Genomic DNA, 15,816 nt, shown 5'->3' with positions numbered 1-15,816 from the left:
CCAGAGTGAAATCTCTTCTTTATGAATGGGTGCTGGTGTAGCTTTTGGCTTGCTTCATCCAGCATAAACTTCTGACCTATGATCAAGCTCAGGCTGGAGCAATAGGAGCATAGTATGTTGGCTTGCTGTTCTTGGGTGAGTGCTTCCACACTGTAAGGGAGTGCTGTTCTTGGGCTGTGTAGGGGAAGAGAAGGTTGGGTAGGAGAAGAGTCTTCTTGGGTCTGTCTGGAATAGAGCTTCTACAAAGCAGAACTGGAGTAGATGAGAAAAGCAGAGGCTTTCCCCTCCTGGGTAAAACCATGGTTCTAGATAGGAAACTAGGGGAAGAGGGAGTCCTCATTTTCTTGACCACACCCACCTAGATTAGAACTCCCTTGAGTAGTTTTCATTGAACAGAGTTTGGAGGTGGGTAGGAACAGGTTCGTGGTTCAAATGCCACTGACTCTTGCTGTTCTTTCTGATATTTAGTAGATTTTCTTGAATGAATATTTCTCCATTTTCTGTGTGCCTCTAGGACAATTTCCAGAAATGTTGATTTAAAAAAATTTTTTTCAAGTTAAATGGCTATTTGTTGGTGAGAGTCCACTGTGCTCCTCATTTTTCCATTCTAGAAGTCATGCTTCCAGATCATATTTTTAAATGTTAATAAAGGCCCCTGAATTAACCATATTTATTTGTAATACTATTCTTCTATTTCTACCCATTGTTTGTTATTTCAAACATTCCTTTAAATGTATTAGAATTCTATCCTCTTCCTTCACCATTACAGTGTAATTCAGATTTTTTTTGGTTATCCTTTGAAAACATGAACTAATTAGCCTTTAACATATAGCTTAACTCAAAATATCTAAATATCCAAATAAATTACAGCCACTAATTCTTGCCTTTGTCCATATGCTTTTGGTTACTTTAAATTTTATTTTGTATAAGAAAACTAGCATGTACTGGGGATACTCACATATAAAACTTTGACTAAGCTCCTTCATCTTTGATCTATCACTGCCCTAGAAACAGTGTCTTTCATACAGTAAGCATTCAAATACAGTCATGTGTAGGTTAATGATGGGGATACGTTCTGAGAAATGAATCATTAGGTGATTCTGTCATTGTGCGATCGTCGTAGTCTACTTACACAAACCTAGATGGTATAGCCTACTATATACTTAGGCTATATGGTATTGCCTATTGCTCTTAGGCTACAAACCTGTACGGCATGTAATTATAACACAATGGTAAGTATTTGTGTATCTAAACATAGAAAAATGTTTAGACATCTACAATAAAAATGTGGTATTGTGATCTTATAGGACTATTGTTGTACATGTGGTCTGTTGTTGACTAAAATAGTTATGTGGTGCATGACTATATATGTAGAATGAATGAACAGAAAGGGATTATTTCTTTTAACAGAAATAAGCTGTCTTCCCCTAAAAGGTCATGCCTGCTTACATACTGGCTGAACCTGTTCTTTATTGCAGGTAATCTCCTCCCCTTGCTAGATTTGTGAGACTCACAAAGCAGCTGCCAGTAACACTTCTGGAGCCCCTGCTAACTTACCCCACTAGAACTTTTAAAGTTTTCTTGGATAGTGTAGGCTTTATTTTATCTGGAGTTAGTAAGCCAACTACATGACCCAAGGATCCTTATCAGTATCAGGTTTTGATAATAACAAAGTACACCTTTATAACTCTTAATTAAACCTATTACTCCATTAACAATGTTTTTATCAGAAACTCTGTATATTTTACTGAACTCTTGAGCAACTCCATTTTCCCCCATTAAAAGGCAGACTCTCCTCAGTCAAATTGAACCCTCCATATATGTGTAGCCTGAAATGACACAATCATCATTTACTGACCTTACATAACACATGACATTAGCATCAACTGTCATGTATCTCATATCTTTCTCTTAAAGAATTTTATTCTCAATAAATTAAAATTACACAACAATGGTCAAGGTATTTCACCTGTCCTCTATAGCCAAAACCTCACTCTTGACATACAATCCACACTCATACAAACATCCCAGTAAAGACTGACAAAGTATGCCACCCAATGGACATTCTATTATACTGCACTCATAAAATGTTCATAAATTAGCACTTGCAATCCTCTTGAGGTTACCAAAAACCACTAGAGAGTTATAAAAGAAACATTGGGAAAAAAAGGAAAAGTGATCATAGTAGAAAAAGGACAATAGGCTTCAAGAGCGATGACACCTGATACTCCAGTGGTAATGATGATATATGAGCATCTCCAGGAGACCAAGGTGGAGAGGTAACAATGCTTCAAAAACACCTAGTATTTACTGTGCACCCCTCCCAACCTGCAATGGAAGTTTAAAAAGTATGGATGGGAACAGGGTAGAATTAGGCTCAAGCTCTTGAGACTAAGGTTAGACTCTATTTCTTACCCCCTTGCTACACAATTCAATCTTAGAAATTGCTCCTTCAATATGACTCAGATTCAACCATTACTTATTGAGTACCTACTATATTCCAAGGCACTGTTCTAGATGATTTCATACAAATTCTCATTTAACTCTTTTAGAGCTTTATTAGTTCTGCTCCTAAAAGCTTACTTCTTGAGACTTTTGCTCATGTTCAGGGGGTCATGGGGTTCTTCCAGTATCCATGGAGCTTAATTGTGGAAGAATCAAGGAATAGGGGACTTGCACATCTCTAAAGATGTTTATCTATGTGAGAGCCTGAAAAGATCAACCTAAGAAGCAAGAAACAGGGAGAGAATAAGTGACATTGGGGAAAGAAAACAAACTAGGAGTCATTTTACTCTATTATGTATTCCATTGACTATCCTACAATATGTTAACAAGATATCCAAACTGAAAAGTGTCATTGAAAAGTTCACATCCCATCATATAATGGTTACATTACTAACAAATGCAGAAATTTCTATTAGAAAGCATCTCTGTGCCTGTCCCATGGCTTGGCCCTACCAGAGTGAGCAGCACAGTAGAGAGGAAAAAGCAAGGAGTCATAATTAGAAGCACTGGGTTCAGTCTCATGGCAGTATAGGGGCAGTCATATCTTTCAGTTCTTTAAATACTCCTGGTATTTAAGAAAAAGAACAGCTAGGCTCCTTCTCGTTAAGAAGATTCACAAAATAACATTGATGAGGTGCTAGAAGATGAACAAATAAAGCCCAAGACTAAATGTATACTAATAATTTACTCTAGGAAACAATAAATGATAAAGCTTACCCAATGGCACAAATTTCTAATAGTTATTTTTATGTGTGGCCAACACGTGCTAAGCCTATGAGTCCCCAGACAACTTCAATATCCATAAATTTAAGAAAAGGAACAATGTTTACCTGTGTAACATTATCTTATTTGTATGGTATTTTATGCTTTTCAAAGAGTTATGCCCATTATTTCACTTTCAAAATTCCCTACAAAATGTGAACACATAATACATAAGAGTATCAGCAAATAATCACCTCAAAAAAATATACAGACTTGACACAGCAGTTGTAATGTTGAAAAGTTTGGGATATATGCAACACACAATTATATCAACCTAAAATTTTGTTTCTCCTTCTAAATATAGACATGGTACAACATAGCAACTTACTCTACAGGAAAGTGGACCTTGAAGCTTACAATTGACAAGAAACTATGTTTTCTAGTCACCTGGAAAACTGAAAAACACTGGAATCCATAGGCTTAAGTTGAAGAGGTGATCTGCTTTCTTCTCTAATGGCTGGAAGCAAATTAGGGCTATGAATTCCCTCATATCCAGCTGTCTTGGTATTCAATCCAGCCATATCTTGAACAGTAGGGATCTTTGGTGGATTACTGAATACCTAGAAAAGAAAGAAATGATTTATAAAAATCTCCAGTTCAAACTAAACGTCAAAGGATGAGTCAATCCTTTTGATGCTAGGAAAGAATGCTTGGCCAAATAAAAAGAAACTTGTTTCCTACACAAAACAAACAGCGCGCAGTAATGTACACTAGAACACTGAACCCAGGCACGTTCAGTTATCAACCTTATCAGCTGGACACCAAACAGACCTTCCCCAACTCACTTATTGGCTCCTAGAGTCATCCCACCCCCAACATTAACCCAGGCCCCCCTAATCACTGTCTAACTCTCTCTTGTGACCTAGTTTAAGGCTGAGAGTTTTCACTCCTCTGAGACATGTGATGAGGGTCAGGGTGGAGGGAAAAAGCATTGCAGCAAGTGTCTGTTCTGGTTTTGGAGAAATGCATGCGAGAGACTAACACATATTCATAGTACACACATACACACACACACACACACACACACAGAGACATGCGGCTGGATCTTGTGGGAGAGCCAGCTTATGCAGATGGTATGAATGATAAAGGTGAGGGAATATACAGGGGAGGTAAACTGAATGAGGAGAGGGCAGTCCTAGGAAATCTCCCAATCTCTACATCAGACTATTAAGCCAAAACATTAGGATACGAAACCTGATAATTCATATGCCTGGATCTTGGCAGGATATCAGAAGAAGAATTAGTATTCAATCACCTCTATCCTCACCAGTCTGACCTACCCTGATTGAGTGGGTGGAAGGTGAATCTAACATGCGACTAGCAGATCTCTCTGGGAAAGAGGGTCAAGAAGGAAATCATGCAGAAAGGCAAGGTTGGGTAGGGAAGACATATGGGTGCTACGGTGGCTGTCAGGAAAGGAGAGTCCCTGAAAGGACGGCCAACCTTATTGCACCCTTCAGCGTCCAGAGCTGGGCAACCATGTCCGAGAGACAGTGCTCCTGAAAATTCAAAACAGCAGAGAGTCTTTATAAAGCCAGCCAGCCTGAAAGCAGGGATCGGGCAGGGGCACAAAGAACCACCCCTTCTTCCCAAGAGGGAGGAGAAAGAAATCACCTGTGAATCCTGGAAGAAAAGAGACAGGAAAACCAGACACTCAACAGGAGCAGCCTAAGTGAGGATCGAACACAACTCTGAATATTCTGTGATACTAAATGTGACATTCACACTGTCCAGAGTCAGTACTGGATCCAAATATGGAAAATAAATGATTTGACTCTTCTATTTTTAGCGATCTGAACATCAGTAACAGTGGATCAAAGCTAAAGCAAAAGATCCAATGAAACAAAGACCACCAGAAGAAATGGTTTGTTATTTCTATGTAGCTTTCAAGATTGCTGCTTCCTTCAACCTGTGTCCTCTGTTGGGGAAAGTTTTGTTTGAGGAAAGGAAGGGTGTGCACTGTCTCTCACCTGTTGTCTTTCATTTTCTATAAACATCTTCTTCTTCTCAACAGTTTGATCTCTAGGAGAAGATAAAAGTGCTATTTAGTTCACTTGTGAAACTTCGCAGTTTGAAATGGATTACCAATTGTAGATTTAGGTTATTATGTTCCCTCGAAATTAGAAATACTGTGAGCCTTACTAAGTGACTAAGGGTGAGATTTCCAGTGCCCCACCAAAGAGTAGAGGGAAGGAGGGGAGGGGGAGAGAGACTAAAGATAATCACTAGTTGAGATGTTCAAGAGATGGTTAGAAGGAATAAAGAATTGGGATAGCAGAGAGGTGAGGAAGGAAATCACTAAGAAATAAAAATCATAAATAAATAAAAATCTCTCTTCTCAAAACTCCTGTCCTATTAGGAAGGGTCAGGCTCCTCTACTCTATGATATAGTAGCACCATCTCATGTATACTCAACTGTTTCTTAGCTTTGCTCAAGTACAGGTCTTCATCAATGAGTTCTTGTTCCTCTGGAACAGAGCATCTCCTGCAGTACAGAGAAGACATCATCCTTCGGAAGCAAAATGTATCCTTTGCTTTTACCCTTTACTCTCCTCACAACTATGACAGGCAGGTTAACAACCGTCTAACGTTACAGAGTTCAGATCCCACCCACGTTACAAAACCTTGTTATATGTAAATCATGAGGAAGAGAATTTTAGGAGTAAAAGCTGAAGGGAATACTAAAAAACTTATTCAATGGTCAAAAGTAACCCTAGAAACAAACAAAATTAATAACAATTGGAAACTATGTTACAACCATTTTATAAGGAGGTAAAGTGGCCAGGAAAGCTATGTCTCTTGGACTAAGAGTAAACAGAAGATAAAGTATTCAAAACTGACACTTCCAAGTACTCAGTTCCATATTCTAATCACACAATTCCATTTACTCTCCATGGAAAGGTAGCTTAGGCATATCTGGAGACTAGGAGACTAGGAGACTAGGCTTACACATTATGGACCTAGATTTTTTCTATTTGATTTCCTCCATTTTAGGCATTTCCACCCTAAAATGTGTATACATTTTAGCACTTTTTTTCTATCAGCATTTACCCTGCAAAAAAAGAATTTTAAGAAAGTCACAGCTGAATTAAAATACAATGACTTATTATTATAAAACTTTGTGATTACTGAGTCAAATTAAAAAACTATTATATTAAAGTCAATGCCCATGGATATGCCAGGCACTATTTAGATGTTGGATGCTGCATATGGTATATTAGGAAGACAAACACATACACAAACAGCACTGAATGTACAATAGTTACTACTATATAATTGATTCCATAGACATATGAAGAAAATTATTGACTCAATCTGGAATATAAATACTTTTTTCTCAAAGAGTTTACAATCTCATAAAGAACCAAAGCATACACATATGAAAAACAACTAAAAATACAAAGCAGTATGTGAACAAACATCAAGAATCAAATACCGTAAGAAGTGAGAGTAAAATCACTATAAACCATGGTCAACAGAAAAAGCATCACACAAAAGACTTAAGCTCCCCAGGTGGATATGATTGGCTAGGCAGACAGAACGTAGGTCATTGCAAGCAACAGGAAAATGCTATCAAAGTCAGGGAGGAGAGAGTAAGCATGGCATGTGTGGGGAAGTGAAGCTACAGGCCAGGCTCAAGTACAGGGTTTGTGTTAAGATACAATGAAATATGAGGCTGTATAGGTCAGGTGGGGCCAGTTAGCATAAGGGTTTGAATGCCAGGCTGAAGGGTGTGGACTTGAGATAAAAAATGTTTTAGAATATAGAGACAAATCAGGAGTTACGTTCAGGCATAATACTGAGTCCTGGAACCTTACTTGTACTGTGGATGGGAATTATAATAACAAAACCATCTTGCAGGTAATGAAGATGGATCAACGTTGCCAGGAAGCTTTCTCCATTTAAGACACTCATCACACTGTACCCATGTCTGGTCAGGAATCTTCCTGAATGAAGGAAAACAGAAGTGTGACTGTATATCCCAGCTCTGTGCTTTGTCTTAATTAGTAAGGCATAGCCTAAAAATAAAAGAACCTAATTTTCTATATAAAATGTGTCAAAAATGTTATAGTCTAGGTGCCTAAAATATATATATTTTGAACTAAACAGATATAATAATGGAACTAAATCAAATATGGATATGAAAAATAATAACAAGTATTAACATGGTGAGCTGTCATTATTCATGGAAGTCAATATTTATCCTGGAATCTCTTGCTCTAGGCAAACAATAGGATAATTTTTAACTCTAAAATTTATTAACTTGGAAAAAATTTTATGTATATGTTACTTTATTACCAAGAAATAAAACCCATAGAACTATTTTATTTACTTCTGTCCAATCATGTAACAAGTTTAAAATGCATTTATGGGAGTCATTGAAACACTGTCATTAAAACATCTCCCCCATTTCCCTGCAGAGACACCCTATTTCTCTTTACTTTTTGCCCTCTCAAAAAAACCTTTTGTTTATAATATTTCCTTTTTTTTTCTTTTTTGAGACAAGTTCTCTCACTCTGTTGCCCAGGATAGAGTGCAGTAGTGTCATCACAGCTCACAGCAACCTCAAACTTCTGGGCTCAAGCGATCCTCCTGCCTCAGCCTCCTGAGTAGCTGAGACTACAGGCATTGCCACCATGCCCAGCTGGTTTTTCTTATTTTTGTAGATATGGGGTCTTTCTGTGTTGCCCAGGCTGGTCCCAAACCCCTGGCCTCAAGCAATCCTCCCACCTTGGCCTCCCAAAGTGCTGGGATTATACGCATGAGCTACCACACTCCGCCCTGTTCATAATATTTCAATCAAAACTGTACTAGGTTGATATTCCCAAAAGTTAATCTTAAAAAGTAATATAAATTTGATTAAATTTCATAACTAAAAATGGTGGTTCCAGACCAATAATTGGGTTAAAAATTAAGATAAAACTCTTCTAGAGTTCAACTCTTAAAATGCATACCCACTCCCATCCCCCACCCCAGACAACATAACCCAGTCACATACACCTTAGAGTGAATTTGTTTCTCTGTGAAAAAAAGATGGCCTTTATATGGTAGAAGTAGTCAGTACCTAAGGTATAAATGGTAGGTTGAAGTGGGAAGGGGGAGACTAGAGAAAAGGTACACAAAGCAGGTAAAGGGGTACCTTGGCCAATTTCACTAACAGAATTTTTTAGTGTAGGATGGGTTTTGTATATGTTACATTTATACTGCTCTTATACTAGATGTCTCAATAGAGTGGTGTGGTTCTTTTATGTCTTAGTTCAATAATTTTCTTATCATCTTAAATAGTGCTTTTTTCTAAAGATAAAAGTAATATAAGCTCATTATGGAAAAACTAGAAAATACAGAAAGATATGCAGAAAAAAATAAAAGAAACTCATAATTCTACCACTCAAATACAATACTCTCTTCTTTTATAAAACTCTGTTTTAACAAAAAAAAAAAAAAAAAGCTTGTATATATTTTTGGATCTACAGCTTCCCATCTCCTAGCTCCAGGCTGCTCCTGCCTTGCAATCTCTAAGCTCTAAGCTCAGGTCTGACCTCTGGTGTCTACATATTTCTAGACAGCCACTGTTTTACTTAGAGCCAGAGCCAGCAAAAAGCTGCTTCAGTACTAGTGGCAGGGGAGAGGAAAGGTCATATTAGCTTTGGTTCTACATGCATATGCCCCGAAGAGTCTCTTGCAAATGCCAGTATTATACTCTCAGCGAGAAGCACGCTTAGAGGCAGCAATTCTTTGCTTCAAGTTACATGCAGGCCATGGTAGATCCTTCAATCCAGGCAGATAAAAGAGGCTTTTAACAACTCATGCTTGCAGTAAATAGGTAGTTGAGGAGGCTGTACTATTAGTATATTCCCTTCACTGCATCCCTCGAGAAGGTATAACAGTTAAGAACTTAGGTTTGGGGAACCTGATTGGCTATATTTGAACCTTGGCTCTACTACTTCCTACTTGTCTAAACTTGGGCAAGTTTCTTAAGTTCTCAATGTATCAGTCTCTACATCTACAAAGAAGTAATAATAATATCTATTTCATAGGGTTGTTGTGATGATTAAATAAATTACTACACGTAAAGAACTTAGAATAATGCCTGGCATATAGGTACTCAAGAAATATTAATAACCATTATTACAATTCTGCCTCCAGCACACACACTCTCTCACAGTATGTAAACAGCTGCTTCACTGCATTAATCATTGCTGATCTGAAAAGCAAAAAATGGCATGATCTTAATTTGCATTTCTTTGAAAACCATGGAGGATGGTCATGGAGCCGAGATCTTTAGAATAAGATGATGATGATATACATACAGCCATAAGGTTGCATTTGAAACAAAATTTTATATCATATATTTGTCTGATGATTTTTATTTTAAAAAAATCAGTTGCTTACCCCAAAATGAACTTTTAACACTCTAATCTTTGTCTTGAGGGTGATGTAACTGACTATATATGTGTTCTTATACATTCTAGCCTCTGTAGAATGCTCCTTTTCTGACTTACTGAGGTAGGTCATCCTGTTCTGTGTGTAATTCCCTGTCTTAGATTCGATAAATTCTATCTTTTCTATAAAATTTTAGGTTATTTATTTCTACTCTCAAATACTGGTGCAGCCCCAACACTAAAAATAAAATATAAAATATTCACTAAAAATAAAGAGAAGGAAATACAACGTCTGAACACCTACTTTATGCCAGGTACTGTGCTAAAAATGTTATGTCACCTAATTTAATATTAGGTGAAGTAACTTACTAAGCCAAGCACACCCAACTATTAAGAAACAGATCCAGATTTTCAACCCAGGAGTATCTGATTTAAATGGCCATTATCTTCCACTATATCACACTGCCCGTACTAAACTGACAGTACTAATCTCTTTACATTTATGATCCAAACCACACGATTGTTAAACCAGAATTAAGAGGTTTAGAGAATGATGCAATTAGTACCTATGAGTTCCTATTTTTAAGTCAATTAAACTTCCAAATGTGAAAAGCACCACCTTACCCTGGTTCCTTCCGTTTGATTTATGAACATTACCTCTGATACTTTCTTTTTTTTAATAGTTAGCATACTTTTTTATTATTCTTTTTTTTAATTTCAAGATATTAAGGGAGTACAAATGTTTTTGTTATAAGAATACCTTGTATAATGCTTCAGTCAGGGTTTTTAGTGTGCTCGTCACCAGAATAGTGTTCATTGTGACCAATAGGTAAGTTTCTAATAATTGAGAGCTAAACAATGGGCATACATGGGCCCTGGAACTGTCATCTTCTATATTCATTACTCACGGTATTGGTCTGGCTATGGCTGAGGTCTCAAAATTCTCTTGAGATGTTTTTTCCTTCCAGTAAACATTGAGCTTCTGGGCAAGGGCATTTATTGTCATCCTGAAAGAAAATGCAGGAAGTATGTCAAAGTTCAGCACTTAGGGAACAATTTTTCAATCTTTAAGAAGCTCCCATTTAACAGAAACCAACAATTTAGCAAATTTGGTACAGTTTTGAATATCTACACTTTAAGAAACTAAGACGGGAATCCACTGCCTTTGAAAACTACATGTCAAAATGACAAAGTCATAATGTTGAATAGTAACTTTGATTGAAAAGATGAAATGGTCACAAGTACTAAAAAGTAGAGTTCTACAAATATTCAGGGCTTATTGAATCATGGAGGGGGTAGATAAGTTGACATCACAGACTATGACAGAGGACCAAACTGCAGAGCTAGGACAGGGCCAAATACTGATAAGTTGATTGTCAAATGACTGCAGGTAAATAATTCAGGAATAAGATGAAAGTCAAAAGATCAAATACTGCACCCTATCTATTATAAATAAAATAATAACTTCAATTTGTCTATATAGTTTCTCTTCATCCAAATGCTGATCAGAGCAGTTAAAGCACCAATGGACAACAAACACTCTGCAATATTCTTAGAATATACAGCTGTTGCTGGCTCTTGCTCTTTCTCCTTTACCTCCCTTCCCAAATGAACAACAGTAGACCCAGGGTCAACAACAAATTTAATTTGTAAAAGTCAAAACCTGAATTTTACTTGTAAAAATTGCTAATTTTCTAATTACTAATTCCTATTTAATTCTACAACCCAGGATTACAACTGAATATAGAGCTATACACATCTGGAATACTGTAAACTTAGAAATTTTTTTTGAGACAGGGTCTTACTTTGTTGCCCAAACATGAGGGCAGTGTCATGATCATAGCTCACTGCAACCTCAAACTCCTGAACTCAAGTGATCCTCCTGCCTCAGCCTCCTGAGTACCTGGTACTACAGGCACGCACCACCATGCTCAGCTCATTTTTCTAGTTTTTGTAGAGATGAGGTCTCACTTATGTTGCTCAGACTGATCTGGAACTCCTGGCCTCAAGTGATCCTCCCGCCTTGGCCTCCCAAAGTACTAGGATTATAGGCATGAGCCACCGTGCTTGGCCAAGAATTTAGAATTTTTGCAATCTCTTAACCCTCTAGATTGTTCCCCAAGTATTTATGCAGAGCTCTTCTCTTTTTAAGAGGAACTCTTCCTTTCCTCCACCTTAGTTATATTAAATTAGATTCTCACTACATAGAAAAGAGTAATCATATAAGCTCCCCTATAAATTCCTATTCCCCTTCAACCTGCCAATGTTCCTACCTCTATGTTTAATGTTTATATCCTTCCCTCAAGTCAGATGAAGAAGTATTCCTTATTTTCTCTTAAACTCTACTTTAAAAAGAAGTAGGTTAGATGGGCTTCTGGGAAGACGGCAGAATAGGAGGCATGTGGAATCTGTCTCCTCACCTAGATAACAAGTGCACTGGAAAAATCTGCTTGATGTCACTATTTTGGAACTCTAGACTTGATTGAAAGCTTGCAACTTCCAAGGTAAGGCTTAGATGCTAACTTGTGGTTAATTTGGGTCGATTTCAGTTTTTAGCCCAGTAGCAGCTACCCATCCTCCACTCCCAACCCTGTGCCAGACAGCCCTGCATGTGTTCCAAGAGCAGCTTGTAGGAGCCAGGATGGGCAAAAGGGATGATGTTCTCCTCCAAATATTATAGATTTGTGCTTTGATCACTGATTGCTACTTCTGATCACAGAAGTGCAGACAAAAAGGCAAGTAGCCGTTGTATACCTCCCCATTGTTGTAAGCGTCTCCTTCTCCAGCTGAAATGAATCCAGAGGATTAAAAGGCCTGGAACATTTTTTGTCCTCCTTCATTTCTCTCTTTTTCCCCTTTTGGGAGCCATACATAGAGACTAGCACATTCAAAAGCAATCACACATATGGGGAAAATCAGAAAGTCACTATGAATGCCCAGGGAAAGGAGCAGGCTCAGAAAAGAAGTGAGAAGACCTTAAGTTTACTTCTCAGGATGATCCTCAACACAGAGATAGCCTACAACAATAAAATAAAAGCAAAAGCGAAAAATAGCAACCCCTGAGAAAGGAGGAGAATCTGATTTCCAGAGTTACCATATTATTAGATTCAACGGTCCAGTTTTCAACAAAAAAAATCACAAGGCATACTAAAGAAACAGGAAAATATGGCCCATTCAAAGGGAAAAAAGAAACCTTCCCTGAAAAAGACCCAATAATGGATCTACCAGACAAAGACTTTAAAATAACTGTCTTAAAGATGCTTAAAGAACTAAAAGAAGATGTGTAGCAACAACAAAAATAAATAAATGGGACCTGATTAAATTAAAAAGCCTCTGCACAGCCGAAGAAACTGTCATGAGAATAAATAGACAACCTACAGAATGGGAAAAAATTTTTGCATGCTACACATCCGATAAAGGACTGATAACTAGAATCTATTTAGAACTCAGGAAAATCAGCAAGAAAAAATCAAATAACCCTATCAAAAAGTGGGCAAAGGACATGAACAGAAATTTTTCAAAAGAAGACAGAAGAATGGTCAACAAACATATGAAAAAATGCTGAACATCTCTAATCATCAGGGAAATGCAAATCAAAACCACAATGAGATATCACTTAACTCCAGTGAAAATGGCCTTTATCAAAAAGTCCCATAACAATAAATGTTGGCATGGATAAGGAGAGACAGGAACACTCATACACTGCTGGTGGGACTGCAAACTAGTGCAACCTCTGTGGAAAGCAATATGGAGATACCTCTAAGAGATACAAGTAGACCTACCATTTGATCCAGCAATCCCATTACTGGGCATCTACCCAAAAGAACAAAAGACATTCTATAACAAAGACATCTGCAGCCGAATGTTTATAGCAGCACAATTCACAATTGCAAAGATGTGGAAACAACCCAAGTGCCCATCAATACATGAGTGGATTAATAAAATGTGGTATATGTATACCATGGAGTACTACTCAGCTATAAGAAATAATGGTGATATAGCACTTCTTGTATTTGCCTGGATAGAGTTGGAACCCATTCTACTAAGTGAAGTATCCCAAGAATGGAAAAATAAGCACCACATCATCAAATTGGTTTTACTGATCATCACCTAAGAGCACATTGAGGAATAACATTGATCGGGTGTTGGGCAGATGTGGGGGGGGAGAAGATGGGTGTATACATACATAATGAGTGCAATGCGCACTGTCTAGGGGATAAACACGTTTGAAGCTCTGACTCGGGGAGGGGGGGGCAAGGGCAATATACGTAACCTAAACTTTTGTACCCCCACAATATGCTGAAATAAGAATAAAAAAAGAAAAAAAATAATAAAAGAAGATGTGTAGAAAGTCAAGAAAACAATGCATGAACAAAGTAAAAATATCAATAAAGAGATAGATAACCTAAAAAGAAACCAAAAAGGAAGACTAGAGCTGAAAAGTACAAAAATGGAAATAAAAAAAAAAAATCACTATGGGAATTCCAAGGCAGATGTGATCAGGCAGAACAAACAATCAGTAAAGTAGAAGATAAGAAATGGAAATTATTGAGTCTGAGGAACAGAAAGAATAAAAATGGAAAGTGAATGGAGACTGAGGAACCTATGGGACACCATCAATGGTCCAACATATGCATTGTGGAGTGCCAGAAAGAGAAGAGAGAAAAGACAGAGAGAACACTTAAAGAAATAATGGCTAAAAACTTCCCAAATTTGACGAAAGACATGAATATAAACATCCAAGAAGCTCAACAAACTCCAAGTAGGATGAATTCAGACACATCATTATCAGAACCAAGACACATTATAATCAAACTGTCAAAAGACAAAGACAAAGAGAGAATCTTGAAAGTAGCAAGAGAGAAGCAATGTATCACATTCAAGGGATCCTTGGAGTTTGTAACTCCACTTTTTGCTTTCTACATGATGTAAGAAAATACATTTAAAAGAAAAAAATTATGAGTCTAAAAGCTAGTATTATGGTAACTTTAGTCTGTAACTCTACATTTGTTTTCTATATAATTTAAGAGACTCATGCATTAAAAATTATTTACTCATGATTTTGGACACACAATTTATAAAGATGTAATTTTGTGACATCAGCCACTGAAAGGGGGTGATGGAGCTGTTAAGCTGTTAAAGGAACGAATTTTTGTATGTATTTGAAATTAAGCTGGCATAAATTTAAATTAGAGTGTCATAACTTAAGGAAGTTAAATGTAATTCCCATCATAGCTACAAAGAAAATAGCTATAGAATATATACAAAAGTAAATGAGAAAAGAATTTAACTGTTTTGCTACAAAAAAATCAAGTAAGCATAAAAGATAACAATATAGGAAATAAGAGACAAAAAAGCTTTAAGACATATAGAAAATAACTAGCAAAATGACAAAACTCTCCTTATCAGTAATCACTATAAATGTAAATATATTAAACCCAGATTCACAAAGATATGATGTAATGAAAAGGAATGTAGCAGATTTTGGTACCTGGAAGTGGAGTGCTGCTATAATAAATATTTATTAATAAAAATATGTAAGTGGCTTTGGAACTGGCAACTGGTAGAGGCTGGAAGAATTCTGAGGAGGGTGACAGAAAAAGCCTAGACTGCCTTGAGACTGTTAGTAGAAATATGGATGTTGAACACTTCACTGGTGATGACTCAGAAAGAAGTGACAAGCATGGTAGAGAAAACACAAATTGCCTTAGAAAATACTCAAATCATCATGAACAGACTACTGGTAGAAATATGGATGTTAAAGACATTGCTAGTGAAGCCTCAGAAGGAAATGAGGAGCATGTTATTGGAAAACTTGAGAGAAGGTGATCCTTGTTACATAATGGCAGAAAGCTTAGCAGAACTGTGTCCTACAGTTATGTCGAAAGCAGAACTTGTAAATGATGCAACTGGATATTTAGCTGAGATATCCAGGTGAAGTGTTAAAGGTGTGGCCTGGTGTCTTCATGCTGCTTATGTAAAATGAAAGAGGAAAGAGATAAGTTGAGGGAAGAATCATTAAACAAAAAAGAACTAGGACTTGATGGTTTGGGAAATTCTCAGCCCCTCCAGATTACAAAAGATGCTAAAATTCAGGAAAGCATGCTCTAGAGAAAAAGAGACAGTGGGATTGGACAACCTTTTGCAAATATCTTGGAAAAATCTA

The 15,816-nt window shown here is 37.1% G+C and overlaps 1 protein-coding gene across 2 annotated transcripts in view; it reads right to left on the bottom strand.

Moving 5' to 3' along the window:
• MORC4 (MORC family CW-type zinc finger 4) overlaps window positions 1-15,816 on the bottom strand; it is a 51,316-nt gene that overhangs the window by 11,126 nt on the left and 24,374 nt on the right. For both annotated transcript variants that reach the window (XM_069463064.1, XM_069463065.1), the window contains exons 10-14: window positions 10,559-10,657; window positions 7,086-7,214; window positions 5,684-5,752; window positions 5,238-5,289; window positions 3,655-3,827 (exon numbers count right to left, since the gene is read on the bottom strand). In XM_069463064.1, coding sequence (XP_069319165.1) covers window positions 3,655-3,827; window positions 5,238-5,289; window positions 5,684-5,752; window positions 7,086-7,214; window positions 10,559-10,657 — 522 coding nt within the window. The remainder of the gene's footprint in view (window positions 1-3,654; window positions 3,828-5,237; window positions 5,290-5,683; window positions 5,753-7,085; window positions 7,215-10,558; window positions 10,658-15,816) is intronic.

This window comes from Eulemur rufifrons, chromosome 30 (genome assembly GCF_041146395.1).
Source record: "Eulemur rufifrons isolate Redbay chromosome 30, OSU_ERuf_1, whole genome shotgun sequence".
NCBI classification, from domain to species: domain Eukaryota; kingdom Metazoa; phylum Chordata; class Mammalia; order Primates; family Lemuridae; genus Eulemur; species Eulemur rufifrons.
This window is presented reverse-complemented; position numbering and strand designations above follow the sequence as displayed.